Genomic DNA, 15,093 nt, shown 5'->3' with positions numbered 1-15,093 from the left:
GAAATTCACAGCTCAGCAAACTTAAGAATGAATTTATATCACTGCCTTTAATTCCATCAACTTTTTAATTCACACTACAACCAACTTGCTCTTATTTGATTTCTACACTCTCACACATGACTTGTTATTATTAAATTTTTTTTATTGTGTAGTCACTATTGTGAAAAGTTGGCCTATTTATTGTAAAAAAAAAAATAGTTTAAAGTATATATATAGACATATATAATTAAATTAATATTATAGATAATTATTTGTGAAAGATTAATATTTGAGGTTGAAAATGAAAGAAACATGCTCATGTTAGGTTAGAAAAAAATGTCATTTTTTCGTATGCTTGTTTTGGTAACGTTGCCCCGACAACCTCCGTGAATAAGAACGAGGAGCTCGTTAAAATGGAAAAAAAATAAAAATCATTTATGTAAATGTTTAATCTTATTTTTTATCAAACCCGTGAACTTTATAATTTTGACTTTGTGGTCCTATATGTTTGAATTATTACACACTTGTCTGCCTAGCTAGTGATTTAACAATATTGACCACAGGCTAAAACATGTTAATTAGCAAAATCATGGATCCCACATCGAATTTATGTTAACCAAGAACTCATGATCCTCTACTCTAGTATAAATAAATCGAATTTATTTTGTGTAAAAATAAAATTTAAAATGGTAGCATATCTATTTTTTGGCTATAGGGTATTCTCAAAGATAATTAGGGTAAATGTGGCTAATGATGAACAAGTAGGAAATTTCTACTCTAATTATACACTTCAACTACATGTAATAATTATGATCGAATGCGACACTCTTGAAACGTAATAATAATCGTTATGAATTAATATGTTTACTCTAAATTTATTGTTGAATCGAAAATTCGTTATCGAAATTCATCATCGAATTATTTAGAACCCTACAAAAAGTTCAAAAATTAAAAATAAAAACCATATGCTATATTTTTTTCTACTCAACCGTTACATATATATATTTATGTATCTTTTCTGAAAGTCCATTGATTGATAAAAAAAAACCCAAAAAAAAAACCATATAGATGAATGCCCCGGTGGAGAGGGCAGTTGACACGTGTAACACTTGCATTGGCTAAAGCACAACCGTAGATGCATGGTGGTGCCCCAAGAAGCAGCTACCCCCGTGAGGATGATTAAATACTAACGGCAAAATGCGCGGACCCATCACTTACTTCTCTCTCTCTCTCCTCTCTCTCTCTCTCTCTAGATATATTATACAGACATACATACAGTAATTGGTTATGTACTTAAATTTTCATTAAACTTTGTCACATGTTGTTCACTCGCAGTGTTATAATATATTGGTGCAGAGTACTAGTCTTACAGTTTTACATATAAATCAACAAAAAAAATGGAGAAACACTAGAAAGCACTGACACAAGAAAATTCTCTACCTATCTTTTTCCATTGTTCCAGGTTTGTGTTTTTACTCATCATTCTCTTGACATATTTACAGATTTTTTTATTTAGTTTATGATCATATAATATTATCTGTATAATATACATTTTTTTTTTGTGTGTGTGTGTGTGTATGAAAGGTTGATTCTTTAGAATTTGGCCGGAAATGGGGAAAAAAGGCGGCAACAGCGGCGGCTGGTTTTCTTCGGTGAAGAAGGTTTTCAAGCAATCTCCCAATAAGGACTTAACTGAAAAGAAGGTTGTTTTATAAATTCAATGTTTTTTTTTTAATCAATAAATCAAGATGCTTTTCTTGTGAATTCCCTTTTTTGTGCAGGCATCATATATAAATCAACATTAATTAATTAAATGCCTTTATTAATCACTTTTAATTAGTGTTTGATTAGGTGGATTAATCAGGTGTTTTCTGATTGCTACTTGTCCTAGAACAATCAATATGTACCTAATCTTGGATTAATGATATATAGTTACGTACAACCTCATCTGTTCATCTGATAGGTTTTTTTTTTTTTTTCTTTTTTTTTTATAATTAATTTTGCAGTATGGGACATGATGAAATAGCAATTAAAAAGATTAATTTGGATATATAATGCATCTATAAATATGAAAAAATGGTCCCCTTTTGAATAAATCCAAAAACAAACAGCAGGGCTCATGTCAAATTGCTTTCTTTCCAACCATGCCAATCACCATCATCTTTTTTTTTCCTTCAATCCCAATCCCATCATTATTCCACTAATTATTAATTATTATTTTTTATGATCAATTAATTACTTAAACAACTGCTAATGTTTTCAGAAGGAATTAGGTGTCGAAAAATGGCAGTACGAAGCACCGGAAGTGGTGTCCCTCGAGCACTTTCCGGCGGAAAGTTCGCCGGATATGACTAATGATCAAGAGAGCGTCCAGTCGTCTCCGGCGGTGGTGGAGGATCGGAGTAGCCATGCTATGGCGGTGGCTGCCGCCACCGCCGCCGCTGCTGAGGCGGCTGTTGCCGCCGCTCAGGCTGCCGCTAAGGTGGTCAGGTTGGCCGGTTACGGCCGACACTCCAAGGAAGAAAGGGCTTCGGTTCTCATCCAATCTTATTACAGAGGATATCTGGTAAATAAAATTAAAATCCATAAACATGATGAACAGAACTTTCCCATCTAGTGTCGGAAATTGGAACGGGATTTCCGAATTCCGCCGATTCTAATCCGAAAATTTCCGATCTTGGAACAACATTTTTTAATCCAAATTACGAAAGTTCCGATTTTTCCAATATATTTTTTTTGGAATGGAATTGGAATACATATTAGATGTCGACCTCCGATACGATTTATTTCCGAAAAGTTCCGATTGTGTTTCGTAAATTACACTTCTCATATCAATATTCATATATACTAATTATGTTATAGTTGACTGAAATTTGAAAAAAAAAAAATCAATTTCACCGATTCCGATCATATTTTTTTCGATTTTGTAACAAGTTTTTTCATTCCAATTTTTTATTTACTCTGTTTTTTCTTTTACTTTTTTGAATTCAATTGTGATCCGAACCGTCCGATTTCTACCACGAAAAATCCTAAATAAATATTTGTTATTTTTTCGGGACTTGTAGGCGAGACGGGCATTACGTGCTTTGAAGGGGCTGGTAAGGCTGCAAGCACTAGTGAGAGGCCACAACGTGCGAAAGCAAGCGCAAATGACGATGCGGTGCATGCAGGCGCTGGTGCGCGTGCAGGCCCGTGTACGTGCGCGCAGGCTACAACTACTCCACGACAAGCTCCAAAGCAAATTGGAAGAAGGAAAACAAAGGTTGAAATCGAACGAAGAAGCCCGTAATCAGAAAAGGAATCAAACGACAAAAAAAGTCGAGGACGAACAATGGGACAGGAGAAATCAGAGCATCAGAATAAGGGAAAACAACACTTCAAGAAAATTGCATGAATCTGAAATGAAAAGGGATAGAGCTCTTGCCTATGCTTTGGCCTGCCAGGTTTTGTTTTATACTCATGCATATTTTATTTAATTATCCTTAATTGCTCTACATTATTCTTGAGGATTTATTGCATTTAGCACCCCGTATTTTGATCTTATTGCAAAAAATAAAATAAAAATCATCGTGTTATAAATATAACAAAATTCCTTATGATTCAATTTTATTAGCAAACTACTCCATAAAAATCCATCAATTTAGGGGTTGCGTGCTAATATTTATAACACGAGGAGTTTTTAGTAATTCAATATACATGCATGGTACTAAATGCAATAAACGTACACGTGGTGTACATTGGTATAATTGAAATGTACAATATATTCGAATTAAACTATTCCAACTGACCGCAACAGCAACAACAACAACAACAAATGATGCATTCAGAAATCAACGACGACAACATTGGAGCGCTCTACGACCACGGCATCGAAAAGACACACTGGGGTTGGAACTGGCTCGAGCGTTGGATGGCCGCGCAACCTTACCACCACCGCCACACATCACCACACGAAAACGCCAAAGACAACACGTCCGAAAAAACCGTCGAAATGGACTTAGTGATGCAACTAAGCTCGGATCACGCAGATGCGGGCCCACTCAACCGAGAATACATCGAAACAAGCCCTTATACATCAAGACACCCCCGAAAATCGGGCTTGGACGACGTGGTCCCAAGCTACATGGCCCCCACGCAGTCGGCGAAAGCGAAGGTGAAAAGTCAAGGCCCGGTCAAGAAACTTATAAGCCCACCATCGGCCCAATGGAACTCATCTACAAAGAGAGGGAGTGTAATCGGGCCGGGTTATGAGAGTTCAAGTTCGGGTGGGGGAACTGTGAGTAATTATCAGGCCCAAAGAAGCCCAAACCCGAAAGAGAATATTCGCGGGCTGGGTAAATGGATGTGTAGCCCGGAATCGAGCGGTGAGGATCGGGCTTTGGCTAATGGGGCCCACCATGGATGGAGACATAATTTTGGGTGATTTATTTAATTAATTTATTGTTTGTGTGTTAATATATATATATGTTGTTTATTTAATAATTTAATATGCAGAATAATGTTGTGAACCATCTATAAGTGGATGAATATTTTGTTGGGCTGTTAATGAGTTCATTGAGTTGGCTACTTGTTAAATAATTTTGAATGTGATGATGATTTCTTTTTTTTCTTTTTCTTTTTTAATTCACACAAAAAAAAAAAAAAAAAAAACAAGTTGGAATTCACAAGAAAAGCATTTTGAATTTATTGGTTATTGTGGTTAAAAGTTAAAACCAACAATTTATTATCAATGTGGTAAATAATCGACATCGTTAGGGGATTTATTTAATCACTACGAGATTTTAAATACAATATATATATATATATATATATATATATATATATATATATATATATATATATATGAAAATTTAGCCATATTAGGAATTTGAATATAAAAAAAAAAAGATGTGTAAGATTAGGAAAAATGGAACCTACCGTTGTATAAAAAATGAAATGCTTATACTCGTTTGATTGGGAAGATTAAGCGTGATTAACTAAACAACAGGACTTTGTTTGATGTTTGGTATCCCAAATAAATTGTCGGATCGACCTGTCAAAATTATGTTCCTTCTAGGAATTTTTTTTGTTCAACGCCGTCAGGTCAAATAAAATAATTATATTATTTAATCTTATTTTAGCAACAAAAACGAAGCCTAAATAATAAATAAATAAAAATGAGTAAAATAGAAACAAAATAATAAAATAATTAAAAAAGAAGTCCAAGAATTTATCTTTGCATGCTTTGGTGTCCTCACAATAAAATCGCACAAGATATCGTATTATTCGTATAAAAAAAGGTAGCGTCTTCACAATCATTTTCACGAACTAAAACTAAAATTGCACCACCCCTTCTCTTTTTTCGCGCTTTCACCGGATCCCATTATACACTGCGTTACGCCTTCCAGATTTTTTTCTTTTTTTTCTCCAATTTTGTTTTTTTCTTTTTTTTTTTTGCCTCAACAAAAAGATCTATTCTTTGCTTTCTCCACCGGGGTTGGTTGCTTTCTCTCTCTCTCTCTCTACCCTCTCTCTCTCTCTCTCTCCTCTTTCATGGAGGCTCTGCAAATTAGCCCATCAAGAATTCTCAGCCCCACCCATAGATTAACGGAAAATTCAATTTTCAATTCATTCGGCGGCGTTAGGCAAGTGGGGTTTGCCTCTTTGCTGACAAGAAACATAAAAAAACAATCTTTTTGTGGTAATAAAACAAGATCATACAACAAAGGGGGTTTCATCACTAGAAGTAGTAGCAGTGCTCAAGATAAAGAAGTAGAGGATGGTCTTTTGCTTGATACTCAGAGAGATATCTCCGGCTCTGTTATCGGCTTTCACTTAATTCCTCATTCCGGTATGCAATTCCCCAAAAAACCAAAAGGGGTGGGGTGGGTGGGGGTTGGGGGGTGGGGTGTGGTTCTTAATTCCTTATACTTTAAACAGCATTACTGCTGTTTTTTGTTTGTTTAATCTTGGCAAGTTTTTACTCCCATTTTGGAATGTGAATTGTGCCTTTTTAACTGTTATGATCACAATTTTGTTGTAGACTATAATGCGTTTTATCTGCTTGATTGATCTCTATTAGATTAGAGTGCTATATGATTTTAGTATTCTAGGGATTTGTTTGGTTTCCGGGATAAAATTTATGCAGTTTTGTGAAGACGGGCTTGTTTTTCCGTAGTTGCGGGCCGACCCAAACAAGGTTTATCTTACAAACCAAACGAGGCCTAGGATTATTGCCTTTCTGGTGTGCATGATTAGAGTATAAGTTGATGAGTTTCCCATGTTTACATTGATGCACTACAATTTGAGTTGCAGGCAGCCAACGAAAAATCCCGTTTAGTGAAATGCAAGATTTTTCTAGAATACCATAGTTTGATTCTAATTCTCAAACGAGAAAAAACGAAATGGAATTTCTGATTCTTGTGAATTGGATATGACTACATTTCTCTATGAACTTGTTACATTGAAGTAATTTACATAATTTTTTTCCACGAAATAGCGAGGCCGTTTCAATTTATGAGGGCGACTTTAATCTAACTTAAGCAATTTGTGATGAAAAAGTCCCAGAAACTCAAGGAAACGAAGCTAATGGAGGAGTTCAGTTATTTGAAGAAATCGACACAGGTGACAAAACTTCAACAAGAACAGTACACAATGTCGTTTTCGTAACTTCCGAAGCAGCTCCGTATTCCAAAACCGGAGGCTTGGGAGACGTTTGTGGCTCTTTGCCTATAGCACTCGCTGCTCGTGGCCATCGTGTAATGGTCGTCTCTCCTCGATATTTGAGAGGAAATCCAGCGGATAAACAGTTTTCCAATGCCGTCGAATTAGCAGAGCGGGCCAAAATCTATTGCTTTGGAGCTGAACAGGAAGTTGGATTCTTCCATGAATACAGAGCTGGAGTTGATTGGGTAAAATCTTTTAGCTATTCATAATTGACTAATTTTTCTTTTAAAGATACATAAAAATCCATTCTTTAATTGTCTTCAATTGTTCTGTTTGACTTTTTTAGGTCTTTGTTGACCACCCGTCGTACCACCGACCCGGAACTCCGTATGGAGATACTTTTGGTGCTTTTGGTGATAATCAGGTACGTGATTTTTCTTGATGAAAAGACTAATTTCTAAAATGATTTCTACGTGCTATATAATTAGTTTTATTTTCTTGATAAACGGGAAATGTTGATATGTTGTCCTCGTTTTTTGTGAACAGTTCAGGTTCACTTTGCTTTGTCATGCGGCTTGCGAAGCTCCATTAGTGCTGCCACTTGGAGGCTTTAATTACGGAGAGAAGTGCCTATTTCTTGCAAATGACTGGCATGCTGGCCTTGTTCCTGTGTGAGTTATTTATTTATTTAATTGTTTTTAATAAATTTTCGTTAGAATATATTTATTGTAAAAAAGAAAAGAAAAAAAGAGAGAGGATTATTATTTGACAGTATATATATATCTGTTCCACAATTTCAGACTCTTGGCAGCAAAGTATCGTCCGTACGGTGTATACAAGGATGCTAGAAGTCTCGTTGTCATACATAACTTAGCTCATCAGGTAACTTCTTTTTCGTTTTCTCAAATCGATTTTTTTTTTAATTTATAAGAAAGTATAGAAATGAAGCATGGTTTATTTAATTCGTCTCGAAAGGGAGTAGAGCCAGCAGTTACGTATAGCAATTTCGGATTGCCGCAAGTGTGGTACAAAGCTTTGGAATGGGTTTTCCCGACATGGGCAAGAACACACGCTCTTGACCCCGGTGAAGCGGTCAATGTTCTCAAATCTGCTATCGTCACTGCCGATAGAATAGTCACAGTTAGCCAGGTATTTTATTACACGAATTTCTTCGATTTTTTTTTCGAATATTTTATTTATTTATTTATTTATCAAATATTAGACTTTATTATTTTCGTGGTGTAGGGTTATTCCTGGGAAATAACTACCCCTGAAGGTGGATATGGATTGAACGAGCTATTAAGCAGTCGGAAAATAGTTATAAGTGGTATGTAATTTTACGTTTGGTTATCTTGAATTCCCGTTTAATCCACATATTATTTTTTTTCTCTTTCTTTCGATAATTTGTTCTACACAGTATTATCGAACACGTAAAATGTTAACTCAAAGATATAATGCAAGTGAACAGGAATTACGAATGGAATTGATGGCAATGAGTGGGACCCATCGACCGACGAGCATCTTCCTTGCCACTACTCTATTCATGACCTCTCTGCAAAGGTACGGAAGCTCTCTCGATTAACTTATAACCATCATTTTTAATTTAATTTATTTATTTTTTACGACATCCGTATATTCTAAGTTTTGCTGCCGATAATTGCAGGTCCAATGTAAGATTGCACTGCAGAAAGAACTCGGCCTTCCCGTTCGATCAGATTGTCCTTTGGTGAGAACATACCTTTTCTTTTCTTTTATTTATTCGATTTTTTTCTTAATAATTTAATATATTTTAAAAATTAATGTTTAACAGATTGGGTTTATCGGGAGGCTCGACTACCAGAAAGGTGTCGACATTATCCTTACAGGCATTCCAGAACTTCTGCAAGACGATGTCCAATTTGTAAGGCATTTTGGATAGTAATTTGGTGAAAATTAAATAAAATTAAATAAAAATAAAAATACGAGTCACGTATTTCCGAATGCTGATTTGTACTGTTTAAGGTAATGCTTGGATCCGGAGAAAAACAATACGAAGACTGGATGAGACAATTAGAGGAGGTTTATAAAGACAAGTTTCGAGGTTGGGTTGGCTTCAACGTTCCAATTTCACATAGGATCACTGCAGGGTAAATAATCACTACAAATTCCGATTCTACTTAACGTTATAAATGGAAAAATGAATTTATGTAAATGCAAATTGTTTTTTTTTGGCAGTTGTGACATATTGGTAATGCCTTCGAGATTTGAACCGTGTGGTCTAAATCAGTTGTATGCAATGCGATACGGCACTATTCCCGTTGTTCATAGCACTGGCGGGCTTAGGGTTTGATCCGCTATACCTAAATCTCTCTATATTTTTTTAATTATAATTACAAATATTTTTTTTCTGTCTAATTTTTTTTTTGTAATAAAATCAGGACACAGTTCAGACGTTCGATCCATATGCAAAAGAAGGTAGCGGTGAAGGGACTGGGTATGTATATCACTTCATAAGCGTTTTCGCGCTGAAATTAAATTTTAAAATGCAACGTACATATATAAGTTTATTCGAAAAATGCAAATTTTTCGTTATGCTAATGATAATTTTACGGGGCGTGTGTAAAAACAGGTGGGCGTTTTCTCCTCTATCGAAAGAGAGTTTACTAGCTGTAAGTTCCCCCCTCATCCTAATCAAAATTTAAATGAAATATTCCCTTTTTTTTTTCTTTCCGTTTTCTATTTAATTTATTTCACCGATATATGGAAAACCGTTACATGTATATACACAGACACTAAGAATAGCAGTCGGAACATACAAAGAGCACAAGCCATCGTGGGAAGGATTAATGAAACGGGGAATGGAGAGAGACTCGTCTTGGGATAAGGCAGCCACTCAGTACGAACAAGTTTTCGAATGGGCATTTATCGACCCTCCTTACGCCGGCTGAAAAAATCTCTAATCGAAAACTAGTCCCTTTTTTTTTTTCTTTCTTTCTTGTCGACATAGAATGCGTTTTCGAGAGTGTAATAAGATCAGCTTCTTCTGACGAATAATAAATTTTCTATATAGCAAACAAAAACAGTAGGGAAGTTTTGTTCATTTATTATTCTCTTGTCTCATCTCACTTTAAAAATGGAAATTATACATTCTGATTTTAATGATATAATCCCACATCGGTTGGGAGTAGATTTTAGGCGTGTAATTTTGTCCCACATCGGAAGAAAGAAGAAAAGGTTTGAGAAATGGAGGCTATAAAAAGGGGGAATGGGTAGTGGAAAAAAGTATCTTTGCGCTTGGGGCAATGACGCAGCTAATGAGGTTCTAACCGAGGCGCGTCTATTGCTGGTTGAAAACTATTTCCAAACCCCCTCTTAGGCCCGGGTTTCACTCGGGCCTTCGAGAATTTCTGGAAGGGCTCCCTTTTATTAGGGTAAAGCCCTACATTTCTTAGTCCTAATTTTTTTATAACCCAATTAGGGACTGTTTAAATCATATTTTATAAAACAATATTCATTTATAAATTGTTTAATAATATAATTTTATTTATTAAGGAAAAATACTAAAGTTTGAATTGTTTTTCCATTTGGTCCTTTGTGTTAAAAAAAATATATATTTGTTCTATCATGTATGAATAATTTTAAATGTGTTTTTTTTTTAATATGAGGGTCAAATGTAAAATTGGTGCAAACTTAAAGGACAAAAATTGTAATTTTCCCTTTAATATTGTAAACATTATTAATTATAAAATATTAATAATTAAAAACATCACAAATAAGTAAAAATGAAATAAAAAATATAATAAGTAAAAGTAGATTAAAGAAAAAGAAAATAAAAGAGAGAATTTTCCCCAAAACTAGGAGAAAACTTGTCTTCGTCCTCAGGCGAAGTTTGTTCTCTCCATTTTCCGATGGATCAAGCGACCTTCTCCAAACCCTAAAATTCCATCCCAAATCAACGAATCTTCCTTATCCTTGCACGCAGGGATTGATCGTATTAATTTTTTATTTGGGGGTGAAATAGAAAGAGATGATTCCGAATCCGGATCAAATACAGTACGCCTGCATCGCGAGAGGCACCACCGTGTTAGCGGAATTCAACTCCAAGGACGCCGCGCTCGGCGCAATCGCCGCCAAATGCCTCAACAACGCGCCGTCGCTGCACGCCACGTTCACCCACACCGTCCGTTCGAAGACGTACACTTTCCTGATCGACGAACCCTTGGTCTATTTCGTGATTTTCGACGAGAAGCTGGAGAAATCCGAGGGTTTGACCTTTCTAAGAAGCGTGCGGGACGCTTTCTCCAAGGTCCTCAAAGGGGAGAGGAAGCTCGAGAAATTGAGCTCCCATTGTTATCAGGGTGAATTCAACCCTGTTTTCCGTCAGTTGTTGGGCCCCGCGTTGTACCATATGGAAATCGGGTCGCCAACTGGTCGGAGAATCGGTCAAAGCGGGCTCTTGCAATCCGGGTCGGGTCCAATTAGGGATAGGGGCGGGAAGCCCAATGGGGAGAAGGGGTTGACCAAGATGAAGAATCAGCTGCTTGGACAGCTCAAAATCGGGTGGAGAAATGGGGAGAAAGAGAACGACGAAAACGGTGGGAGTGGGATTGGATTGAGCCGCGAGTTTTCGATGATATCGGACAAGAGTGGAGGAGGGGGTTGTTACTCTGCTGAATCGAAGGCCAAGAATGTTTGGAAGAAGCAAGTTTGGGTTGTTCTCTCTCTAGATTTGATCTTTTGTGCCATACTGTTTGCTGTTTGGTTGTGGGTTTGCAGCGGTTTCCAATGCATGGCGAGCTGAATTCACCGGGTACAGGATATATACGTTGATAGATAGATGTATCTACTTGTTTTTCTTTTGCATATTATTTATATTTCGACACTTCGATGTTGTGAATACATACACGATTTATACGAATCATAAGCAAAAAATGTATCTTTACGGCAATTTTTCTGTTGGTGTTCTTCATTACCGTTTGTTGTGCAGAAAATGCTTATAGCCATGGGGGTTTATTAGTAATTTTACCACCAGCCCAATTCGAACGAAGATTTTCGCACAATGTGGAGGAGTATGTACATCAATTGAAGCTCAAGTTTGGCAATTCAATCATTGCCAAATAGAAGCACGGCTCACAAGAACTAGCGAATACATTATTAATGGATTTGGCCTGTACGACATTCAAATGTAATCCTTACATTCCCAGTATTATCATCAGCTACAGTCAACATACAGCAAGACTCTTAACAATTGAACAAAATTGCAATTAAAATGTTAATAATCATATAGGAAACTTAAATAACTTGTAGTATATTATTATTGCATATTTCTCGAATTAGCCGCAAGGAGTGAGCTTCTTATTACCCGCACCGCGAGGATTATCGTCTTTCCAGTCATCCCATGCCCTTGCCTTATCTTGGGCAGCGTCATCATCTTCATCTTCCTCCTCGTCTGGTCTAGGTGGTTTGTTATCGTTATACCATGATGAGTTAGCTTCTTCCATTAGCTTCTTAGTGCTCTCTTGCCATGTGTTCATAATCTCCATCTCCTTTAATCCAGCTTCCTCTATGCTCATTGTTGGTAATCTATCAAATCACAATAAAAAAAATTCAGAACATTTATTAATGCCATCTTGCATCTTTTGGACTGTTGTCTCTCCAGCTTTATTATTTCACCGAATTTTTACCTGTGGTAAGGCTGGAAAACTTGAGCTGCTATTCTCTCCCTCTCGCTTGTTGGGTTTTTACCTACGAGGCTGGCTGGTCCGAATAGCATTGGCTGGTGCTTGTGGTCGTGAAACTGGGAAACGTCCGCTCTACCCTCTAAAACGTCTTGAGCAAAAGTAGCACATGTGATTGGAACTGTGGGTTTTGTATATCGAGCCCTTGTAGCAGCGTCACGATGCCAAGCTTCTGCTTTCTTGGCACGCTCGTCGAGTATAGACTGTGAAAGTTCGTTATCTCCTTCCTGTATATGAATGTTGCTATCATAAGTTGCACCTAGATGGATTTGAGAATGTCCAAGTTCGATTCCATCATAGCAATGAAGTTGACAATAAAAAAGCAGAGACGTATAAAGAAGTCACAGTTACAAGATTGCACTAGAAAAAGTACCGAAAAGCCCGGACTTAACATATATTGCACGAAAGATGTGTTCCTATTGACTGAAATAAACTACTCTTTTGTTTCTCAAACCTAGGCCTCAAAACTGTAAATGTTTTAGGTGAATAGATGCAGTGCAGGCAGGCAGGCAGAATAAATGAATTTAACATGCTGGTACGTGCAAACAAGCTTCTCGATTTAGGAAATGCATATCATATATTCGAGTATTGCACATGCAGAATACAAAAAAAAAAAAAAAAAAAAAAAAGAAGAGTATTGTAATAACTTAAGAAAAGAGCATCACAAAGAAGTCCCAAGTTTAAAAGGACGATACCTGTGACTGTCTTTCCCTTACAGCAGAGAGCATTTCTTCCTCTTTCTTCAGCATTTCCAGCAGATCAAATGACTGAAAATGTGAACAAAATCGTTATGTATACCTATGAAGGCGGATAATTTCAATATATATGGTTGACACTGAAGTTGATGCAATCTCAGACCAACCTTGCAAAGTGCCAAGGAGATGGTGATGAGCCACGCCTAAGAAGATCAATCACAATTCAAGAATTTAGTTACACTCAAATAGATGAAAAAGGCTCACAGACCAATAAGAATGGAAATAATTACATAGAAAAGAAGAGAGTCACAAGAGAACATACCTCCCTTTCCTCTTCTCCATCATCGTCCTCCATATCATCTTCCCCTACCTCAACAGGGGTAGATAATGCAGATGCTCTTGTTGAACGTCCACGGCGTTCCTTCCGCTCCCTTATTTCAAGTAATTTTGATTCAGCAGCTTTTTGGCGTTTGAACCGTGCAATCTGAAGAATTTGTTACACTTAGATACACGAAATTGTCACATCTCCAAGAAGTGTTCGGTTTCATACAGTTATGTGGCATGGTTTCATACAGTTATGTGGCATCGCATTTGCATTTCCAAGTACCCGTGAGCACAAAAACATTAACCTAAACGAATCTGTACCTTCTTAGCTCTCCGATCAGTAGATGCATTTCCCATAGCTTGGGCTGATGATTCCAGTTCGTCTGCTGGTACAAGCTCCATCACCTCACAGAATGAGATAAATTCCTGGTGTGTCCATGTAAAATCCAAAATCCATAAAAGATCATAAACTTCACCAAGATAAATTTGAACGGGATCAACAAACCAGAAAGCATAACAAATACAACATCTTTAAACATGATTTGACAAAAAAATGGTACCTTTAACTTGGCCTGCGAAGATTTAAGGACTTGAATCCTGTCCCCTTCAGCAATTTTCTCTGTTAGTTCACCAAGATAATACAGTACCTGTATAAAACACGATGACCTAAGATCTTAAGATAATGGGAGTATATTACAGTTTTTTTATTTTAAAGGTAAAAGATAAACAACATCTTCAACGTAGAAATTCAACCCCATAAATCATCTTCACCCAAATAGATTAAACACATATTCGAGCAAATAAACAAAAACCATGAAACAAAATTACAGTAGAGAGACATCAGAATTTCTGAAAGTGATTCCACATTATGATTTTCCCAAAGTTTAGATTTTCTATCGAACTACTGTCATTTCAAGTACAGAAACAAACATGAATCCACGACACCGTGAATATACTATCCATCTCTTACTTTGAAGCTTCATCTATTTCCAATAAAAATCGGTCGAAAGTTCAGATATCTAAAACCATAAAATACAGCAAGCTCCAAACTAATTGATATTCCAAATGATAAAACAACACTCACGAGAATATATTTGAGATTATTCGTGCTGATATCATCCTTGGACTCGTTAACTGAAAACAACCCTAATTTCGCGATCATCTCCTCGCACTTGTTCAACAATTCGCAACCTTTCTTCAGAGTATCCTATAAAATCAGCAATTGAACAAAACACAATCAATCAAATCAACACTCAAAAACACGTAACTGACTTTCAGGAAACGAAAAAATACAGAAGAAAATAACGGAGAGAGAAAAAAACCTGATCAACCGAAGAATCGGATGCCGCCTGGTGAATTTTTCGAGACTTCTCGTAAAGAGCAGGCAGAGACATCTCCTCCATGTTTAATTCCACCATCGAATTCTGATTGTAATCGGAAAACTGAGAAATTGAAAAGCAGAGAGAAGATTTGGTAGGGTGAAAGTGGAATCTGAGAGGCGTTTGGGATTTGCGAGAGAGAAGGAGCTGGTTAGAGTGATTCGTCGTTCATTTCATGGGTCGGGTTGACCCGAGTCCATCTTTTAACCGGGTCATGGGATGACATAAGATATGAATAATTAAAGCCCAATAACCCAAACCCTAATTGGGCTGACTTTCTGGAGCCCAAATACCGAATTTATTGGAGTGAGTCTTATGTGATGTTGATGCATTCTTGATTCCCTTGGCAAATTA

At 36.7% G+C, this 15,093-nt stretch overlaps 4 protein-coding genes and 1 non-coding gene across 7 annotated transcripts; 4 read left to right on the top strand and 1 right to left on the bottom strand.

The window, feature by feature from the left end:
- Positions 1 to 1,007: 1,007 nt before the first annotated feature.
- IQD21 (IQ-domain 21) lies at positions 1,008 to 4,569 on the top strand. The gene is made up of 5 exons (XM_012996770.2): positions 1,008 to 1,441; positions 1,564 to 1,682; positions 2,243 to 2,545; positions 3,045 to 3,422; positions 3,776 to 4,569. The coding sequence occupies exons 2-5, from the start codon at positions 1,590 to 1,592 to the stop codon at positions 4,400 to 4,402; spliced, it is 1,401 nt and encodes a 466-aa protein (XP_012852224.2). The 5' UTR covers positions 1,008 to 1,441; positions 1,564 to 1,589; the 3' UTR covers positions 4,403 to 4,569.
- Positions 4,570 to 5,205: 636 nt separating this feature from the next.
- On the top strand, positions 5,206 to 9,683 carry SS1 (glycogen/starch synthase, ADP-glucose type). Of its 3 annotated transcripts, none has more exons than XM_088819226.1 (15): positions 5,206 to 5,809; positions 6,520 to 6,869; positions 6,971 to 7,048; positions 7,171 to 7,295; positions 7,425 to 7,506; positions 7,600 to 7,773; positions 7,870 to 7,951; positions 8,093 to 8,184; positions 8,288 to 8,350; positions 8,435 to 8,524; positions 8,626 to 8,750; positions 8,839 to 8,947; positions 9,042 to 9,097; positions 9,233 to 9,272; positions 9,393 to 9,683. In XM_088819226.1, the coding sequence occupies exons 1-15, from the start codon at positions 5,512 to 5,514 to the stop codon at positions 9,549 to 9,551; spliced, it is 1,923 nt and encodes a 640-aa protein (XP_088675352.1). In that variant the 5' UTR covers positions 5,206 to 5,511; the 3' UTR covers positions 9,552 to 9,683. The 3 variants fall into 3 exon arrangements, with proteins under 3 accessions (XP_088675352.1, XP_088675353.1, XP_088675354.1); XM_088819227.1 differs by having other exon boundaries at positions 5,267 to 5,809; positions 6,526 to 6,869; XM_088819228.1 differs by having other exon boundaries at positions 5,275 to 5,809; positions 6,502 to 6,869.
- Positions 9,684 to 9,887: 204 nt separating this feature from the next.
- LOC148769866 (U4 spliceosomal RNA) lies at positions 9,888 to 10,042 on the top strand. Its single transcript, XR_016031950.1, has one exon. It is a non-coding gene; the product is annotated as a U4 spliceosomal RNA (small nuclear RNA).
- A 368-nt stretch (positions 10,043 to 10,410) lies between these two features.
- Positions 10,411 to 11,551, top strand: LOC105971836 (SNARE-like superfamily protein). The gene has a single exon (XM_012996745.2). The coding sequence runs from the start codon at positions 10,631 to 10,633 to the stop codon at positions 11,402 to 11,404; it is 774 nt and encodes a 257-aa protein (XP_012852199.2). The 5' UTR covers positions 10,411 to 10,630; the 3' UTR covers positions 11,405 to 11,551.
- Positions 11,552 to 11,738: 187 nt separating this feature from the next.
- On the bottom strand, positions 11,739 to 14,943 carry TAP46 (2A phosphatase associated protein of 46 kD). The gene is made up of 9 exons (XM_012996744.2): positions 14,683 to 14,943; positions 14,445 to 14,567; positions 13,921 to 14,007; positions 13,682 to 13,786; positions 13,359 to 13,520; positions 13,204 to 13,239; positions 13,037 to 13,108; positions 12,288 to 12,568; positions 11,739 to 12,186 (listed from the first exon to the last, which is right to left on the bottom strand). Exons 1-9 carry the CDS (start codon positions 14,776 to 14,778, stop codon positions 11,937 to 11,939), a joined length of 1,212 nt encoding a protein of 403 aa, XP_012852198.2. The 5' UTR covers positions 14,779 to 14,943; the 3' UTR covers positions 11,739 to 11,936.
- Between the last annotated feature and the right edge of the window lie 150 nt (positions 14,944 to 15,093).

The sequence above is a fragment of the Erythranthe guttata genome, chromosome 6 (genome assembly GCF_056151865.1).
Source record: "Erythranthe guttata isolate IM_541 chromosome 6, IM_541, whole genome shotgun sequence".
NCBI lineage: Eukaryota > Viridiplantae > Streptophyta > Magnoliopsida > Lamiales > Phrymaceae > Erythranthe > Erythranthe guttata.
Note: the sequence above shows the minus strand (reverse complement) of the source record. Positions and strands in the feature narration are given on the sequence as shown.